The following is a 21,060-nucleotide window of genomic DNA, read 5'->3' as shown; positions in this document are numbered from 1 at the left end:
ATTTGCTGGACTCTGGGGTGGTTCCCACAGATTGGAAAACAGCAAATGTGACGCCACTGTTTAAAAAAGGAGGTAGACAAAAGGCGGGTAACTATAGATTGGTTAGCTTAACTTCTGTAGTAGGGAAAAAGCTTGAATCTATCATGAAGGAAGAAATGGTGAGATATCTGGATATAAATTGTCCCATTGGTAAAACGCAGCATGAGTTCATGAAGGGCAGATCATGTTGGTGGAATTCTTTGAGAACATTACATGTGGACAATGGGGAACCTGTGGATTGGTGTATCTGGATTTCCAGAAGGTATTTGACAAGGTGCCACACCAAAGACTGCTACATAAGATAAAGGTGCACAGTGTTATGGGTAATGTATTAGCATGGATAGAGGATTGGTTAACTAACAGAAAGCAAAGTGTGGGGGTAAATGGATGTTTTTCTGGTTGGCGATCAGTGTCTAGTGATGTGCCTCAGGGATCAGTGTTGGGACCGCAATTGTTTACAATTTACATAGATGGTTTAGAATTAGGGACCAAGTGTAGTGTGTCAAAATTCACACATGACACCAAGATAAGTGGCAGAGCAAAGTGTGCAGAGGATGCTGAAAGCCTGCAAAGGGATTATAGATAGTCTAAGTGAGTGGGCGAGGGTCTGGCAGATGGAGTACAATGTTGCTAAATGTGAGATCATCCATTTTGGTAGGAATAACAGCAAAATGGAGCATTTAAATTGCATCTTGCTGCTGTGCAGAGGGACCCGGGTGTCCTTGTGCAGGAATCACAAGGAGTTGGTTTGCAGGTGCAGCAGGTAATTAAAAAGGCAAATGGAATTTTGTCCTTCATTGCGAGAGGGATAAAGTTTAAAAACAGCGAGGTTATGTTGCAGCTGTATAAGGTGCTGGTGAGGCCACACCTGGAGTACTGGGTACAGTTTTGGTCTCCTTACTTGAGAAAGGATATACTGGCACTGGAGGGGGTGCAGAGGAGATTCACTCGGTTGATTCCGGAGTTGAGAGGGTTGGATTATGAGGAGAGACTGAGTAGACTGGGACTATACTCATTGGAATTCAGAAGAGTGAAGGGAGGTCTTATAGAAACAGAAAAGATTATGAAGGGAGTAATTAAGATAGAAGCAGGGAGGTTGTTTCCACTGGCAGGTGAAACTAGAACTAGGGGCATAGCCTCAAAATAAGGGGAAGCAGATTTAGGACTGAGTTGAGGAGGAACTTCTTCACACAAAGGGTTGTGAATCTGTGGAATTCCCTGCCCAGTTGAGGCTCCCTGATTGAATGTTTTTAAGGCAAGGATAGATAAATTTTTGAACAGTAAAGGAATTAAGGGGAGCGGGCGGGTAAGTGGAGCTGAGTCCATGAAAAGATCAGCCAAGATCTTATTGAATGGCGGAGCAGGCTCGAGGGGACTGATGGCCAACTCCTGCTCCTAGTTCTTATGTTCTTATATTGGGCAGTGTGAGCCCAGACTGTGAATGGGAAACGTGAACTTCTGGGTCAGAAAAAGTTCATTCTTGGGCGGGGAGGGGGTTGAGGGGAGATTTAAAAATTTAAATTTTATTAGTGTCACAAATAGGTTTACATTAACACTGCAATGAATTTACTGTGACTATCCCCTAGTCGCCACACTCTGGCACCTGTTCAAGTACACTGAGGGAGAATTTAGCATGGCCAATCCATCTAACCCACACATCTTTTGGACTGTGGGAGGAAACCGGAGCAGCCGGAGGAAGCCCATGCAGACACGGGGAGAATGTGCAGATGCCACACAGACAGTGACCCGAGCTGGGAATCAAACCCAGGACTCTGGTGCTGTGAGGTAGCAGTGCTAACCACTGTACCACTGTGCCACCCCATCAGAAGCCCGCTTATGGGCTTCAAGCCTCCCTCCCCATTCCCCCTCTCCCCTCCCAACCTATCCCTCAAAACCCCAATCTCCCCCATTGTGAACCCTAAGCCTTCTCCAGGAGGAGAAAACAGTAAAATGGGGAAATAAGAAGACTGGTTCAAACTGTTTTTCCTTCTAATAAGAACATAAGAACATAAGAAATAGGAGCAGGAGTAGGCCATCTAGCCCTTCGAGCCTGCCCCGCCATTCAATAAGATCATGGCTGATCTGTCGTGGCTCAGTTCCACTTTCCCGCCCTCTCCCCATAACCCTTAATCCCTTTGCCTACCAAAAACCTATCTACCCGTGTCTTAAATATATTTAGCGAGGCAGCCTCAACCACTTCAACGGGCAGAGAATTCCAGAGATTCACCACCCTTTGAGTGAAGAAGTTCCTCCTCAACTCCGTTCTAAACCGCCCGCCCTTTATCTTGAGGCTGTGCCCTCTAGTCCTACTGTCCTTTCTGAGTGGGAAGAACCTCTCCACCTCTATCCTATCCATCCCATTCATCATCTTGTACATCTCAATGAGGTCTCCCCTCATCCTTCTAAACTCTAACGAGTACAAGCCTAGTTTATTCAGCCTCTCCTCATAGCTCAACCCCCTCAATTCCAGTATCAGCCTAGTGAACCTCCTCTGCACTCCCTCCAAGGCCAAAATATCCTTGCGTAAGTGCGGCGACCAAAACTGCACACAGTACTCCAGCTGCGGCCTCACCAATGCCCTATACAGCTGCAGCAAGACCTCCCTACTTTTATATTCAATCCCCCTCGCTATGAAGGCCAGCATCCCATTCGCCTTCCTGTCCACCTGCTGCACCTGCAGACTGGGTTTTTGCGACTCATGCACAAGGACCCCGAGGTCCCTCTGCACCGTAGCCTGCTGCAGCTTTTCGCCATGTAAGTAGTAGTCCTTCCTACCATTATTCCTGCCAAAGTGGATAACCTCACAATGTGGATAACCTCACTGAATCATACAACCACTCAAATGTATATTACCAGGTGTCTGCTTTTTGATGGAAGGTTGACAACCTGAAATGTTAACTCTGCTTTTCTCTCTCTCTACAGATGCTGTCTGACCCGCTGAGTGTTTCCAGAATTTTCCATTTTCGATTTAGCCTTTGTATTCCTTCAGGATATGTTTTTGTTTTTCTGGATGACTCTGCTGATGTAAACTGAGCCAATGCTACCTCTTTACCAGATACCTCAAGCAACAAGTGGGTGCAGTTCCAGGATGCCGAGTACAAATTCTTTGAGCATCTCTCCACCTGGCCCCAAGCCCAGCGGATCTGCACCTGGTTTGGAGCGGAGCTGGCCTCCATCCACAGCCAGGAGGAGCTGACCTTCCTGGGACAGACTCTGCAAGAGGTAGGACTTCAGACACACAACCAGGAGATTCCGTAATAGGAAAGCGACACCAAACTCCTCCTTGGAATGACCCCCTGTGGCTTTGCACAGATGTGCAACAACATCTGTCACACGGTTAGTTTGGGGAGGCAGGAACCTGGGATAGGTGAGGACCATTGAACAGGTTCAAACTTCAAGCAACTCATTCACAAATCAAATGCTTTTTTTTATTCACAGCTTCCCCAGCTTTGGTTAAATGGGAAGCAGGGAATAGATTTTATTCTTGGATAAATGCTCTGACACACACCCGAGGGGTTGAATGAGGAATTGACCAGGTATAATTTTCCACCCTTAACCTCAGCATCTACATCACTCCGATAGATTTCCAACCTGCACGTCCTAACTCCTCCTGTGTTCACTCAGGAGCAGAGATTTTATTAACAGGAGGTATCAAAAACTACGGGTCAAATGGATTGAAGTGTGGATCAGCCATGACCAGACCTGGTTATTGTCACTGTTAGTGGGGCCTGGAGTGGAATGTCTGTCCAGCAGGCAGGGAAAGTAGAGTGATGTTCGTGGGGCTGGTATCAGCCTCATGTGAAACGGCTCAGGGGTCAGTCAGCATCCGGGGGGAAGTGCGTAAGCGCAACACAAGCCCCTGGCGAGTGGCAACCCCCAACCTGAGCATCTCCAGACCGGTATGAGCCCCCCCCTGCACCCATGCAAGCCTGCTACCCCACCCTGCAGCTGAGAATCCGTCCCACCGCACTGGTTGTGTGAGAACCTGTTACCACCTAGAAGGACAAGGGCAGCAAACATATGGAAACACCGCTGGCTGCAAGTTCCCCTCTGAATTACACATCCTGCAGGATCTTACGTCCTTGTTCATCCCGAAACCGTAAAATCCCGCCTGAGGTCTATGGACATTTTCATTAGAAAGGATAGAAAGGATTAGCAGGTTAGAAAGGACAGCAGGACTAGGGGGGCACAGCCTCAAGATAAGGGGGGGGGTGCAGTTTAGATTGGAGTTGAGGAGGAACTTCTTCACTCAAAGGGTGGTGAATCTCTGGAATTCTCTGCCCGTTGAAGTGGTGGAGGTTGCCTCGCTGAATATATTTAAGACACGGGTAGATAGGTTTCTGATAGACAGGGGAATTAAGGGTTATGGGGAGAAAGCGGGAAAGTGGAACTGATCCACTTCAGATCAGCCATGATCTTATTGAATGGCGGGGCAGGCTCGAAGGGCTAGATGGCCTACTCCTGCTCCTATTTCTTATGTTCTTATGTTCATTGTCCACCCCTCACCACCTCGACTCTGTGGCAGGTGGGGTGATAAAATCCTGGCCATGATCCTAACGTGGAAATGTATCAGCATTTCTTCACTCTCATTGGGTCAAAATCTTGGAACTAACTGTGAGGACACACTCACCCTGTGGACTGTGATTGTTCAAGAGAGTTACTCACCACCAGCACTCGGCAGTAGCTACCCACCTTGCCAGCAGATGTCTGCCTCCCAGGGATGAATGGAAGGACTGTGGTGCCGACAGTAAACGGAATGACCGGCTCATTTTCTTATTTTTCCAGCTTTCCCGGTTTCAGGACCAGTTTTGGTGGATTGGCCTTCACAGCAACGAGAATGATGGGCGATTCAGGTTTGTCGTTTGTTCTTTAGCAGTGTGGAACCCTTTTACACACACACACTCTGCATCTTGGAGTTTCTCGACTACTTTTGTTGGGTCTCATTGCAGATTCTGCAACACCAAATCTCGTTTTTTTATATTTCCCTCTCTCCTCTCTTCTCTACTGAGTCCTTTTGTCTTTTATTCTCCTGTTTCCCTCCCTTCCCTCATGACTCAGTTATTTTGTTACATGGAGTATACAGAATCGAAACCAGCTCTCATGAGCCTTCTCCCATCTCGGTTCAGAGTGAGCTCTGTCCACACGTCCTTCTATTCCTTTCTCCCTCCTGTCTGTATCAGCACCCCCCCTCCCCCAACAGGACTGTGTTCATGCTATTCATCTAAACTTCTCCATGTGGTAACTAGTTCCACATTCTCACTGCCTTATTCTTCATCTTCCTCTCTCCTGCCCCATTTCCCCAAACCCCGACTGTTCTCAAAGCGAACCGCTGCCAGGTTCCATTTCCACAGATGACAGAAAAGGTGGCCAACACGCAGATGCATGGGATTGAGGGTGATTTAGCAGTTTGGATCAGGAATTGGCTAGCTGATAGAAGACAGAGGGTGGTAGTTGATGGGAAATATTCAACCTGGAGTGCAGTTACTAGTGGTGTACCTCAAGGATCTGTTTTGGAGCCACTGCTGTTTGTCATTTTTATGAATGACCTGGATGAGGGTGTAGAAGGATGGATTAGTAAATTTGCTGATGACACCAAAGTTGGAGGAGTTGTAGACAGTGAGGATGGATGTTACAGTTTGCAGAGAGACATAGATAAGCTGCAGAGCTGGTCCGAGAGGTGGCAGATGGAGTTTAATACAGAAAAGTGTGAGGTGATTCACTTTGGTAAGAGTAACAGGAGTACAGAATATAGGGCTAATGGAAGGACTCTTAGTAGTGTTGACGAGCAGAGAGATCTCGGGGTACATGTGCATAGCTCCCTGAAAGTTGGCACCCAGGTTGATAAGGTTGTTAAGAAGGCGTACGGTGTGTTAGCTTTTATTGGTAGAGGGATTGAATTTCGGAGCCGTGAGATCATGTTGCAACTGTACAAAACTCTGGTGCGGCCGCACTTGGAGTACTGCGTACAGTTCTGGTCGCCGCATTATAAGAAAGATGTGGAGGCATTGGTAAGGGTGCAGAGGAGGTTTACCAGGATGTTGCCTGGTATGGTGGGAAGGTCTTATGAGGAAAGGCTGAGGGACTTGAGGTTATTTTCGTTAGAGAGAAGAAGGTTACGAGGTGACCTAATTGAGGCATACGAGATGATTAGAGGGTTAGATAGGGTGGACAGTGAGAGCCTTTTTCCTCGGATGGCTAACACGAGGGGACATAGCTTTAAATTGAGGGGTGGTAATTATAGGACGGATGTCAGAGGTAGGTTCTTTACTCAGAGGGTAGTAAGGGCGTGGAATGCCCTGCCTGCAGCAGTTGTGGACTCGCCAACTTTAAGGGCGTTCAAATGGTCAGTGGATAGGCATATGGATAACATTGGAATTGTTTAGGTTAGAGGGTCATTAGATTGGTTCCACTGGTCGGCGCAACATCGAGGGCCGAAGGGCCTGTACTATAACATCACTGAACATGGATGGTGAGGGAGCGTGGGCATTTTCACTGCGGGCACGATGTGCACAACACCATGATCCAAATCCTGTCCTTGTGATAAATCCACAGCTTTCCCAAGCCTCCCGAGAGGTTTAAAAGATTTGAACTCAGGTTGACATTCAGCAGAGCCGGGCTGTTCCTCACCATGTTTTGTGTTCCAGGTGGTCTGACGGTTCGATCCTTAATTTTGTCTCCTGGGCCTCAGGGAGGCCTCGACCCATTTCGAGGGACAAAAAGTGTGTCTACATGTCACCCAGTAAAGGTAAGATCCACAAGGAAATGAGCCTTCGGGGCTGGATATCTCCGAATGCCTTCCAGCTGCTTGCACATCCTATCCTGGAGTTGCTGTAGTCCCAGGTGACCAAAGGCCCCCTCCCGTTTGAGAGTGACGAGTTAATCTGAGGACCATCACATCTCAGGCCAGGGACAAGGTTGAGAAGGCGAGTCCTTGATGAGCGACCCCATCGGGTCTGGGAATTGAACCCGCGCTGTCGGAATAACAATGATAACAGGGAGCAGATTGCAAAGTTTCCAGGGGATAGACAGAGGATTGTTTTTAAATGCAGGAGCTATGATGATTTAACTATCTGAAAAAAGGTGCTGGAATCAGATTCAGCATTCTGGTAGGAACTGGATAAATGCTTAAAGCGAGGGGGGGGAGGGGGCTACACAGGCTCAGGGGAATGGGACTTTTTCTTTCCAAGAGCAGCACTAGCGTGACGGGCTGAATGGCCTCCTGTGCAGTAGGATTCTAGCGTCTCTGGGACGTACGGTCTCTTGATGCAATCTTATCAGAAACCAAATACCCTCTCACCGGAACTGATCACAGGTCTGCAGACTGAGTTCCTCCAGAAGCCTGGGGTGGGATTCTCCGAACTCGCCTGCACCCTCCCTGCTTCCAGCGAGAATGGAGAACTCGGCGCTCAGCCAAACCTCCATGCACCGCGGCAGCGCTGGAGAATCCCAGCCGCGGATGAGGTCAGATGTTCCCAACGCTGGTTGGTAAATGCGCTGCGTGACAGGATGCACAGCTCTGCCTCGATCCCACACCCCTGGGCTGGGTTTCTTGGTCTCAGTGGTTAGGATGCTAGAATTGGTCTCAGAGACAGCGGGTTAGAGAGGGAAAGGAACTCAGCCAAAGCTCCCGCCACCAACGGGCTGGAAATTTTGCTCGTTAATGTGATGTGATTTATTATTGTCACATGTGTTAACGTACAGTGAAAAGTATTGTTTCTTGCGCTATACAGACAATGCATACCGTTCATAGAGAAGGAAAGGAGAGAGTGCAGAATGTAGTGTTACAGCCTTGGCTGTAGAGAAAAATCAACTTAGTTGATTAATTCCCAAACCCTGTAAGCAGATAGAAATTCCTCAGCTCCAAAGCTAGTTGTGGGTGTTAATATTTTGATCGGGTGCTTCTTGAGTGAGTGTAAGGCCCAACCGTGGCTCACTGCTGTCCTATCACCCACTACCCGGGCAAAATAATCAAGTGCGGGTTCACTCCGGCACCCCCTTGCCCAGTTAGTCTCAGTTTGGGACTGCGATTCCCCCCCTTTCTTATCCTGCTTCAGCCAGACCGATGGATGTTTAATTTGAGTTCATTCACACCAAGTCTCTCAATCTCCTGCACTGTGCAGGGAACCGTTGTGAGTACGGAAGGAAGAGCACATCCCAAAACACTCTGCAGTTCATGGAGCAGTTTACAAACGCAGTCACTTACGTAACGTAGGGAATGTAAAGCTGGTTTGTGCTCAGCATCATCCCACAAACAACAAATGTCCAGATAGTGAGTTTAACTGAAGTAGTCACTTCGCCATCATTTAATGATACGAAACAAGAGACTATTTGGCCCATCGTGCCTGTGATAGCTCTTTGGTGGATTGTCTATCCAATTACTCTTATTCTGCTGCCCGTTCCCTTGCATATTTCCCTTCAAACATTGTCTTTGTAAAGTTCCTATTGAATCTGCTCCTCCCGTCCTTTTAGGCAGCGCATTCCAGATCACAATAACTTGTGTAAAAAATGTCCTCTCTGATTCCTTTGGCAAGCACCTTAAACCTCGAGTTTCTGAGCCTCTAGCCAGTACAGTTTTTCTTATTTAATCTATCAAAACCAGTATTGATCTGGAGCGCGTCACTCTTAACCCTCTGTGATCTGAGGAGAATGACCCCAGCTTCTCCACTCTCTCCAGAGAAATGAAATCCAGGAAGTAAAAAGCACCCAATCCGACTGGACACCAATATTCGATTCATTTCACCCAGCGCAAATGCGACAATTATAAAGGCATTAGCTGATGTTAATCAGGAGTCAGGCAGTGCTTTTTTGCTGAGTGATAAACTGGAGATGACAACAAAATTACCAAAAGAGCCACTATCACAGGTTTCACAATTTGCAGCCTTTTAATATCAAACTCCAAGGCAGCAATCGGCGTGAGTGCCTTTACCTTGTAATCTCACAGGGAACCTGTCTCAAAGGGACACCTTCTTTACAAAGGAATATTTGGTAGCTTTTTCTTAATGTGGGGAGAGTGCTATAATGGTTAAATATCATTTTCATAACCAAAACACACAATATGTATTGTGTTCGTAGACTGTCAATTTACAAACTGAATAAGATTGTCCCTTTTGAACAAGTTATTAACAGCTCAAACCTTTAAAACATTTACATCTCAACATTCATTATTTTGATGATGATTTGTGGTTTTAAGCTGACTGCTCTTTCTGTTTCTCCTGCTCCTCACTCTATCTTGCTCATTCTCTCGTTTTTGTTCAAATCTCTCGCGCTGTTTAATTTTGTCCAATGGAACGAATTAGATAGCTCTTTCAGAGAGCCAGAACAGAGGCAGTTCGCCAAATGTACCCCACCTGTGTTGTGAGATTCTATGATCCTTTCCTATTCACACTCTGTCACTCTCACTTGCTCTCACTCATTCTCTCCCTCACTTGCTCTTTCTCGATCCTTTCGTAGTGTCTCTCGCTCCCAATCCATCTGTCTCACACACACGTTTCCGTTCTCGTTGCAGAGGTGTGGGGTGACCAGAGGTGCCTGAATAACCTGCAGTACATATGTAAACGGACAAACAGCTCAGTGGTGAAGCCCCCTTTACCTCCTCCGCCAACTGCACATTCCGGGGGTTGTCCAAGGGGATGGATCCCATTTGAAAACAAGGTATTCTCATGATTGACAGGAGCAGTTCTGTTGTTTTATGCCATGTTGAATGTACTGACCCCAGGAGCACTGTGTGATAATTTACAACTTGTTTCACAACAGTTGGTAAGTGGCTACAATCAGCTCAGGATTCTGGATATTTATTTTCTTCCTTCATGGGATATGGGTGTCACCAACAAGGCATGCCCATCCCTAATTGCCCTTGTAACTAATTGGCTCGTTAGGTAATTTTAGAGGGCAGTTATTACCGGAGTCACATATAGGCCAGAGCAGGTAACAATGGGCTGAAGAGAGATGAGTGAACCGTATGGATTATATAACAATCGATAATGTTTTCATGCTCGTTATTAGGCTTTATTGGTGGGGTGGATTTTCAGAGAAGAATCCATACAGAATAGGAGGCCATTTGGCCTATGGAATCTGTATTGAGTATCTTGCCCAGGCCCTCTCAACAATCCTATCCCCATACTCCACACACTTACCATGGCTGATCCATCTAACATACATATATTGAGATACTAAGAGGTAATTTAGCACGGGCAATCCACCTACCCTGCGCATCTTTGGATTATGGGAGGAAATCCACACAGGCACAGAGAGAATTGAGACGTATAAGATGATGAATGGGATGGATAGGATAGAGGTGGAGAGACTCTTCCCGCTCAGAAAGGACAGTAGGACTAGAGGGCACAGCCTCAAGATAAAGGGGGGGGCGGTTTAGAACGGAGTTGAGGAGGAACTTCTTCACTCAAAGAGTGCTGAATCTCTGGAATTCTCTGCCCGTTGAGGTGGTGGAGGCTGCCTCGCTAAATATTTTTAAGAAGAGGGTTGATGGGTTTTTGATAAGAGAGGGGATTAAGGGTTATGGGGAGAGGGTGGGAATGTGGAACTGAGCCACGACAGATCAGCCATGATCTTATTGAATGGCGGGGCAGGCTCGAAGGGCTAGATGGCCTACTCCTGCTCCTATTTCTTATGTTCTTATGTTCTTATGAATATGCAAACTTCACACAGACAGTGTCCCAAGGCTGGAATTGAACCCGATCCCTAGAGCTGAGGGCAGCATTGCTAAGCACCGTGCCACCGTCTCCATGGCATGTTTCTTCCCGAGGTAGATAGCATGCCATTGGACAGCAGTGGGGCCTCCTGGTCAAACCACTGTCAAGGGATTTCCCATTGACTGTACCCATGGTGCCAGGAAACCCGGGTGGGGCAGAGTGCAGATCCCATCAGCATAAACAGCCAAAAATTCTGGCCTATATTGTGGATTTTATTAACTTGAATTTTGTACCAGCAGTATTAGTGGGATTTGAACCCATATTCCCAAAGCATCAGGCTGGTCCTCTGGATTACTAGTCCATTACACCAGTATCTCCCCTGAAGAATGATTGAGGCCTCATGTTGCGATGGGGATACTGGTTCCACTCTGTTAATGTCGAGGACTGAACTCCCCCCAACCCCCCCAGACCCAAGTCCATCTGTATTTTCAGATGAAGCATTGATAAAGTAAAATACCATGAAGGCTGGAAATCTGAAATAAAAGCAAAGTACTGCAAATACTCAACTGCAGCACCTGTGGACAGAGAACGAGGGCTAATGTTTCTGGTTTGCTCCTATATCTCGTGGTCTTAAATATGCTAGTGAGTGAGGTAACCCATTCACCTCCTGCTGGCTCCCCAGTACAAGATATTTAACTCTGTCTGTTTCAGACCCAGCAGTGCTCGACCTCCCACAGGTCATGCTTGTATTTGTCACTCTGCGAGTGGTTTGTATTGTGCTGTGTCCGTTGTGCAAGCCCAGGCCATTACCCTGAGTCCCAATACCCCTGTGAGAGGTTGGACCATTACCTTTAGTCAGGCTCCTTCCTTGAGTTGCCAGTACATAATCCTGGAGGTCCTATTACAGAACTCCCAAGACCCACACTCACCCTACGGGTCACAACTTTCCACATCTATCCTCCCGAAAGCAAACAGTCCCTCCACTACCCGACTGAATGAATCTTGAATATCACAAAACAGCCTTTTTGCCCATCTCCAATTGTTTTAGGAAAATGCTCAAAGTCGGTATATTAAAACCACTTTCTTTACTATCCCCCCTCCCCACCCCCCATGATTTTGCTCCAAGTTTATTTGCAGCATGATTAAGATTAATCTTTCATCATTAAGTTGGAAAATAACAAATGTAACTTTTTTATTCATAAAGGGAGGGAGAGGTAGCAGGAAGCTATAGTTAGCCTTACATCTATCATAGGAAGAGTGTCAGAAGTCATTATCAAAGATGATAGGGCACTTAGAAAACTTCAAAGCAATCAGGCAGAGTTTTGAGAAAGAGGATCCATGTGTAACTAATTTATTGGAGTTCGTTGAAGGAGTCACATGTGTTATAGATAAAGGGGAACCAGTTGATGTACTATACTTAGATTTCCAGAAGACATTTGATTAGGAAAATAAAGCTTATGGCGTAGGGGGCAACATATTGACATGGATTGAAGTTTGGCTAGCTAATAAAAAACAGAGAGCAGGCATAAATGGGTATTGTTCTGGTTGACAGGATGGTATAGTGTGGTGTGCCACAAAGATGCTGGGGCCTCAACGTTCTACAATTTATATAAAAGACTTGAATGGTTGCAGGTCATAAGGAGGCTATAAGGGACATAGAAAGATTTGGTGAGTGGGCAAAGATCTGCAAGTGGAGTATAATGTGGGCAAATGTGTCCATTTTGATAGGAAGAATAAAGAAGAAGCATATTTTCTAAATGGTGAGAGATTGCAGAACTCTGAGATGCAGAGGGATCTGGGTGTCTCAGTGCATGAATCGCAAAAGACATGAATACAGGTACAGCAAGTAATTAGGAAAGCTGATAGAATGTTCTCTTTAATTATGAGGGGAATTGATTTCCAAAAGTAGGGAGTTTAAGCCCCAGTTGTACAGGATACCGGTGAGACCACTTCTACAGTACAATATACAATATTGTTTCCTTATTTAAGGAAGGATATAAATGCAGTGGGAGCAATTCAGAGAAGATTTACTAGACTAATACGTGCAGGTTGTCTTATGCGGGAAGATTGGACAGGCGAGGATTATATCTGCTGGAATTTAGAAGAATAAGAGGCGACTTGATTGAAACATATAAAATCCTGAGGGATCTTCACAGGGTGGATGTGGGGAGGGTGTTTCCTCTTGTAAGAGAATCTGTAATTAAGAATCATTATTTAAAAACAAGGCGTTCCCCCGTTTAAAACAGAATGAGGAGAATTTTGTTCCTTCAGAGGATCGTGAGTGTTTGAAGCTCGCTTCCTCAAAAGGTAATGGAGGCAGATTAAATATCTTTAAGGCGTAGCTAGGCTCTTGATAGGCAAAGGTGAAAGGGGAAGGTGGGAGGATACAATTGGATCTTATTGAGTGGAGGAGCAGGCTCGAGGGGCTAAATGGCCTGGTTTGGGACCTCTTCCCTGTCCCTCTCCTTTCTCTTGTTCCCTGGAAGACCTACTTGGTGCTCCAGTTCAGGTCACAAGACCTGCTTTTGTGCACTCTTTCCCGGCCAGAAGAAGGTAAAGTAAAAAGGAGTGCGCGCGTGTGGCCATTTCCCAGCTAGTACCTGCGCCAGCAGATATTGGAAACTGGAGTCCCTGATCTCCAACTCCAGATTAAGGTAAGGATTTGAGTTTTATCATATTAACAAGAGGCAGACAAATTGATCTGTGTAGCCCTTCTCCATTTCATATCTGTTATGGGATACCTGCAGGCCCCAGGCCGTCACGGCCTTATGTATTGGCCTGACTGAAGCAGATTCCACCCTTTCCACTCTTTATTGATTTGGTTGATTTTGGTCAGGGAGCTGGGCTCAGTGCTCCAGGTTAGAGACAGGGCTGACTGCTCCGATAGAGGTTGGTCTGCTCCTGCTTGAGGTTTAAGAGTTGATGTTCCTCCTTTAATGGAACAGCCTCCTGGAAGTTACTCCTAAGGCTCACACTCGGACAATTGTTACTCAGGTACTCACCCAATGCCAGTTCACCCAACCCCTAATAATAAATGATACCTTTCGAGAGAAGGGAAAAGTGCCAGCAATAAAAAGACAAGAACAGATGCAAGTTTCCCATCTATCTCTCACCCCCCTCGCTCTTAACTTTGCTACATTTCCCTCTGTGCTGTCCTCTTGGTCTCTGCGCTGCCACTTCTCACTTACTCCTGCTCCCCAATTCTCATTTTTCTTTCCAGCTCCCTCCCTCTCTCTGTCTCTCCGTCCTCATTCTACACACCTTCCCCCCATTCTCCCTCACCTGCCCTTTAAACCTGGACTAACCGCCCTGTCGGCTGGTACCCTTACGGATGGTTACAGCTCTGGAAGGAGTGTTTACATTGTTAACCAGATAGTGAATACCTCGACTGCTTCTCACGGGTCTCGGAGGGAAGAGCACCAAGGTACGAAACGGCAACACTCCCTGCTTTCTGCCTCGCTCCTCTCATTCCCTGCGTCCGTCGGTTTCTCCTAATTCCTTTCCTTATTTGCCCCCGCAGTGTTACCAGGTACGTGGATATTCCAAAGTTGATCGTGTGAACTGGATTGAAGGAAAGGCTGCTTGTGAGAGAGCTGGGGGGCTGCTGGCAACAATCTCCAATCACTATGAGCAAGGTATCCCTGGCTGGTAACCTGTGTCCATTCATGTCTCAGTACCGATGCTCCGTTTGATCACCTTTACTCTGCCTTTGGTTTGATTTTGCCCACCTCGGTGGGTTTGTTTAATTGAATAGTCCCTGTTGTTGGTTAGTTGTTCCCCATTCTGTCCCTCTGATGCCCCTGAAGCTTCTCAGTGAGAAGCCACAGCATGTACCTGGAATGGAGGCCTGAACATGTACACAAAGACATGGACACATGGACAAAAACATGTAACCATGAATGCACAGACAGACATGTGTGGTGCTTGTGAACACTGGTATATGGACACAAACATACAAACATGCTTATTAATGCATGTTATGACAAACAAACCATGCATTCACGTGAACACGTGTGAATTCATATGGGCATACAAATACAGACCACACACGTATGTGAACAGGAACACATAGGTGCATGTGGATACACATGGATAACCAGAAATACACGCGCATTGACACTTAGATGTACACATGCACACACATATATACACACACACGCACGCGCACACACACACATGCACACACAGATGCACACATATTCACACACAGGCACAGACATGTGCATGCAGGCATACACACACACATACATACACACACACATGCATACATACATACACACACACATGCATACATACATACACACACACATGCATGCACATAGGTTTGTGCATGCATAAAAACACACATATAGGCACGTGCGTACACACACACTAACACTCATGTTTTGAGTTGATTAGTTTTTTTTAGTTCTGTTTAGTGAGTCAGCAACTGGCCAGACTGGTTAACGACCCAGTGAACCTGAAACCTGACTGAAAGCTGTGGGTGAAAACTGTGTGTGCAATATGACTCACAGCCCAGAGAGATTACCGGCAAGTGACTGTGTCACCTGCTGTGATCAAATATGCTTAGAGAATAGAATAGAATGCTTAAAGAATCCTTACAGTGCAGAAGGAGGCCATTCAGCCCGTCAAGTCTATATCGACAACAACCCCACCAAGCCCTATCCCCGTAACCCTGCATATTTTCCCTGTTAATGCCTCTAGCCTACACATCCTGGGACACTAAGGGTCAATTTAGCACGGCCAATCAACCTAACCCCGCACGTTGTTGGACTGTGGAAGGAAATTGGAGCACCTGGAGTAAAACCACAGAGACACAGGGAGAGTGAAATAGCGAGATATCTGGATATATATTGTCCCACTGGTAAGGCACAGCCTGGGTTCATGAAAGACAGGGCATGTTTGACTAATTTGGTGGAATTCTTTGAGGACATTACATGTGGACAATGGGGAACCTGTGGATGTGGTGTATCTGGATTTCTAGAAGGTATTTGACAAGGTGCTGCACTAAAGACTGCTACATAAGATAAAGGTTCACAGTGTTATGGGTAATGTATTAGCATGGATAGAGGATTAGTAAACTAACAGAAAGCAAAGAGTGGGGGTAAATGGGTGTTTTTCTGGTTCGCAATCAGTGACTAGTGATGTGCTTCAGGGATCAGTGTTGAGACCGCAATTGTTAACGATTTACATAGGTGATTTGGAGTTGGGGACCAAGTGTAGTGTGTCAAAATTCACAGGTGACACTCAGATGGGTGGAAGAGCAAAGTGTGAGAGTCTGCAAAGGGATATAGACAGTCTAAATGAGTGGGCAAGGGTCTGGCAGATGGAGTACAGTGTTGGCAAATGTGAGATTATCCATTTTGGTAGGAATAACAGCAAAATGGACTATTATTTAAATGGTAAAAAATTGCAGCATGCTGCTGTGCAGAGGGATCTGGGTGTCCTTGTGCAGGAGTCACAAAGAGTTGGTTTGCAGGTGCAGCAGGAAATTAAAAAGGCAAATGGAATTTTGCCCTTCATTGCTAGAGGGATAAAGTTTAAAAACAGTGAGGTTATATTGCAGCTGTATAAGGTGCTGGTGAGGCCACACCTGGAGTACTGTGTACAGTTTTGGTCTCCTTACTTGAGAAAGGATATACTGGCACTGGAGGGGGGGCAGAGGAGATTCACTAGGTTGATTCCAGAGTTGAGAGGCTTGGCTTATGAGGAGAGACTGAGTAGACTGGTGTTATATTGATTGGAATTCAGAAGAATGAGGGGAGAACTTATAGAGATGTATAAGACGATGAAGGGAATCAATAAGGTAGAAGCAGGGAGGTTGTATCCACTGGCGGGTGAAACTAGAACTAGGGGGCATAGCCTCAAAATAAGGGGGAGCAGGTTTAGGACTGAGTTGAGGAGGAACTTCATCACACAAAGGGTTGTGAATCTGTGGAATTCCCTGCCCAGTTGAGGCTCCCTCATTGAATGTTTTTAAGACAAGGATAGATAAATTTTTGAACAGTAAAGGAATTAAGGGTTATGGTGAGCGGGCGGGTAAGTGGAGCTGAGTCCAGAAAAAGATCAGCCATGATCTTATTGAATGGCGGAGCAGGCTCGAGGGGACTGATGGCCGACTCCTGCTCCTGGTTCTTATGTTCATAAGTCAGGAGTGTGAGGGAATACCTGCCTGGATAAGTGCCGGTCCACAACATTCAAGACTCCAGAACAAAGCAGTCCACTTAATCAACACCACATCTAACATCTTAGACATTCACTCCCTCCGACACTAGTGCACAGTGCTCCTAGTTCTTATGTGCAAACTCCACTCGGACAGTGACCCAAGAACAAAGAACAAAAAGCAAAAAAAATTACAACACCGGAACAGGCCCTTCGGCCCTCCAAGCCTGCACCGACTATGCTGCCCGACTGAACTAAAACTCCCTACCCTTCCGGGGACCATATCCCTCTATTCCCATCCTATTCATGTACTTGTCAAGACGCCCCTTAAAAGTTACTACCGTATCCGCTTCCACTACTTCTCCAGGCAATGAGTTCCACGCACCCACTACTCTGTCTTGCACATCTCCTTTAAATCTTGCCCCTCGCACCTTAAACCAGTGTCCCCCTAGTAATTGACTCTTCCACCCTGGGAAAAAGCTTCTGACTATCCACTCTGTCCATGCCCCTCATAATCTTGTAGACTTCTATCAGGTCTCCCCCTCAACCTCCGTCATTCCAGTGCGAACAAACCAAGTTTCTCCAACCTCTCCTCATAGCTAATGCCCTCCATACCAGGCAACATCCTGGTAAATCTTTTCTGTACCCTCTCCAAAGCCTCCACATCCTTCTGGTAGTGTGGCGACCAGAATTGAACTCTATATTCCAAGTGCGGCCTATCTAAGGCTCTATAAAGCGTCAACATGACTTGCCAATTTTTAAACTCAATACCCCAGCTGATGAAGGCAAGCGTGCCGTATGCCTTCTTGACTACCTTCTCCACCTGCGTTGCCACGTTTAGTGACCTGTGTACCTGTACACCCAGATCCCAAGCTGGGAAGCGGACCCGTGTCCCTGGCGCTGTGAAGCTAACCATTGTGCCATCGTGCTGGAGGTTTCATCACATGAGCTGCCCCACATTCTAGCCATTAGTCACCAACACACCCACCCCTTGTGACGTAGAGCCATCCCCACCAACTGGAAAGCAAAAAGACTCATTCCCCCCATCACCCCTCTATTAAATATTTTTATAACTGGCAAATAGGAATGTTCAAAGAAAATGACAGAAGAAACAGTTTTTAACATCCAGATGATTTTCTTTTCCCAGGGTCGGGCACAACAGTGTCCCAAAGACTGTTCTCCGAATCCTGGAGCCTCCTGGAGGGTTGGCTAAGTGTGTCCAGCAAATGAATTGCATTCAGGCCCCTCCCTCAGGTCTCAGCTGCCCAGTTAGAACAGGGAGTGAGAGTGGGAGGCGAGGGTCACACAGAGTAACCAACAGGTTCATTTGGGGCCACAGAAATCACTCGGGGAAGTTGTTCGCTGCCCCATGTGATCAAAGCATTGTGGGTGGGTAGGAGGCCCAGGTTAGCCAAGGGAATCTTGAAGAATATTCCGTTAAAGTGTATGGAACTGTGCAAACCGTAAAGCAGATTCTGTGACCTCTGTGTCAGAGGCTGTCAGATGTCTGGGGGTTAATTTTGACTTAGTGATAATAAATATATTGCTGATTCACTGTTGTCCATTCTACACTCAAACTCAACGTCACCCCCATTCCGCTGTTAATACTGGGGACCTCTGTCGCTGTGTCGATCTCTGGGATTCAGTGCTCTCTCTCTCACTGGTATTGTTCATCCTGACCTGTCTGTGTTTTCCCACATTAGCCTTTATCACAGCCACCCTTCCCAACATCACCTTCGACCTCTGGATTGGGTTGCACGACACGAACAAGGACTTCCAGTGGCTGGAAAAGGAACCACTGAAATACGTCAACTGGGCTCCGGGGGAACCTTCAGGCCAGCACACCTCCTCTGCAGCCAATGAATTGGTAGGTTGACCCCCCGTGGCCTGGTGCTGCTGTCGGGTGATTTGATATCAGGATGTCCATATTCGCCTGCTCCCTACAGGCTTTGTAAGCATTCCCCATCCTCCCATCCCCAACCTTCCTCAACCACCTCGTTCCCCGAGCTACGTTCGCAAACCCTGCTCCCAATTCGCTTGTCTCAATTTACATGGAAGAATTCCTGTTCCTGGTCAATGCTCATGGGCACTGCTGAGTTTTTCTATGTTTCTAAGATCAACGGACCTTCCCACCGTCCGCCCTTCTCCCACTTCGATTCCCGTGGCGGGCAGGGTGGTAAAATTTTGCCCAGCGGTTCTGAATTTAGTGAGTTGTATGTGATTGGGTTTAACAGGCGGACTGAGCTGCTGTGTTATCTTCTCAGGTAAACTGCGCGGTGATCTGGCACGCCTTACACCCACAGTTCACAGGGCGCTGGGACGACAGGAGCTGCACAAGTGACAGAAACGGTTACATCTGTCAGAAGAACAAAGGTATGATCCTGTCAAGCTTCAGCAGGAATAGAAAGTCCATCGGACATGTTCCACCGTTTTGCTTTAACAGTTTTTTTAATTAATACCAATTTGTGCTCTCTGTCCTTGCCCTTCCTCCATAAGCAGGGAATTGTGGTCATGTCACTGGAGTGTGAGTCCAGAGGTTAGGCTAATTCTCTGGGGACATGTGTTCTGGATGATGCAAAACGTTGGCTCGATCCTCTCTCCATGGATACTGCTGAGTGTTTCCAGCATTTCCTGCTTTTATACCTGTTATAATGTCATGTTGTCCGAGGGAGAAGAGCATTCGGGAGGCAGCTACTGGATACAAATGGCATTGTTTAAATATATTTGATGATGGGATATGAGCATCGCCAGCTGGGCCAGCATTCATTCCCCCCTCCTGAGGGTATTTCAGAGTGAATTATATTCCTGTGGGTCTGGAGTCACATGTAGGCCAGACCGGGTAAGGACCATACCTTCCCTAAAGAACACTAATGAACCAGATGGGTCTTTACGACAATTAACAATCATTCTGTGGTCATCAGTAGAACTTTAACTGCAGATTTTAAATTGAATTAAAATTTCACCATCTGCCACGGTGGGATTCGAACCTGGATTCCCAGCGCATTACCCCGGGTCTCTGGATTACTAGTCCAGCGACAATACCGCTATGCCACTGACCTCCCCCTCTCCCTCCCTCCCCATATTTCCAAGAACATGTTCACTGGAAGTAGATGGAACCACTCAGCCTGTGAGTGAGGAACATAAGAAATAGAAGCAGGAGTAGGCCATCTAGCCCTTCGAGCCTGCCCCGCCATTCAATAAGATCATGGCTGATCTGTCGTGGCTCAGTTCCACATTCCCGCCCTCTCCCCATAACCCTTAATCCCTCTCTTATCAAAAACCCATCAACCCGCGTCTTAAAAATATTTAGCAAGGCAGCCTCCACCACTTCAACGGGCAGAGAATTCCAGAGATTCACCACCCTTTGAGTGAAGAAGTTCCTCCTCAACTCCGTTCTAAACCGCCCGCCCCTTTATCTTGAGGCTGTGCCCCCTAGTCCTACTATTCTTTCTGAGCGGGAAGAGTCTCTCCACCTCTATCCTATCCATCCCATTCATCATCTTATACGTCTCAATGAGATCTCCCCTCATTCTTCTAAATAAGTTAGAATATCACCGAACCTGGTGTGGGTGTAAGCAGTGAGGGGAATTTCCAGCTTTGGTTTTTGGGCGTACGTACCCGAATGAATCTCCGGTTCTCTGAGCATTGCAGAGCCCCCAGAGGGATTCACGTCAGTCAATGTGGGGTGGGGGGAGGGTTGGGGGGTGGAGTGGAGGGTGGGGGTGGGGTGGGGTGGGGGGTGGTGAGGGGGGTGGGGGGATGGTGGTGGGGGTGAGGGGTGTAGGGGGGTGGGGTAAGGGGGGGGTAGGGTAGGGGGGTGGGGGGTGTAGGGGGTGGGGTAAGGGGGGGTAGGGTGGGGGGGTGGGGGGGTGGGGTGAGGGGGGTAGGGTGGGGGGGGTGGGGTGGGGTGAGGGGGTAGGGTGGGGGTGGGGTGAGGTGGGGTGGGGGGTGGGGTAAGGGGGGTTAGGGTGGGGGGGTAGGGTGGGGGGAAGGGGGGTAGGGTAGGGGGGTGGGGTGAGGGGGGGCAGGGTGGGGGGGGTTGGGTGGGGGTGGGGTGGGGGGGGTGGGGTGGGGGGGCGGGGTGGGGGGGGTTGGGTGGGGGGGGTGGGGTAGGGTGGGGGGGGTAGGGTGGGGGGCGGGAAGGGGGGGGTGGCAGGGCCTCATCCCGCTGGAGAGGCCGGCATCATGTTGCTCACCGGGCGGTACACGT

The 21,060-nt window shown here is 47.5% G+C and overlaps 1 protein-coding gene across 1 annotated transcript in view; it reads left to right on the top strand.

Moving 5' to 3' along the window:
• mrc2 (mannose receptor, C-type 2) overlaps positions 1–21,060 on the top strand; it is a 294,508-nt gene that overhangs the window by 242,233 nt on the left and 31,215 nt on the right. Inside the window, exons 17-23 of the mRNA XM_080213436.1 lie at positions 3,095–3,261; positions 4,825–4,892; positions 6,684–6,784; positions 9,545–9,690; positions 14,209–14,323; positions 18,554–18,717; positions 19,115–19,223. Of these exons, the coding sequence (XP_080069562.1) occupies positions 3,095–3,261; positions 4,825–4,892; positions 6,684–6,784; positions 9,545–9,690; positions 14,209–14,323; positions 18,554–18,717; positions 19,115–19,223 (870 nt within the window). The remainder of the gene's footprint in view (positions 1–3,094; positions 3,262–4,824; positions 4,893–6,683; positions 6,785–9,544; positions 9,691–14,208; positions 14,324–18,553; positions 18,718–19,114; positions 19,224–21,060) is intronic.

The sequence above is a fragment of the Carcharhinus amblyrhynchos genome, chromosome 27 (assembly GCF_965287045.1).
Source record: "Carcharhinus amblyrhynchos chromosome 27, sCarAmb.v2.hapA, whole genome shotgun sequence".
NCBI classification, from domain to species: Eukaryota; Metazoa; Chordata; class Chondrichthyes; order Carcharhiniformes; family Carcharhinidae; genus Carcharhinus; species Carcharhinus amblyrhynchos.
This window is presented reverse-complemented; position numbering and strand designations above follow the sequence as displayed.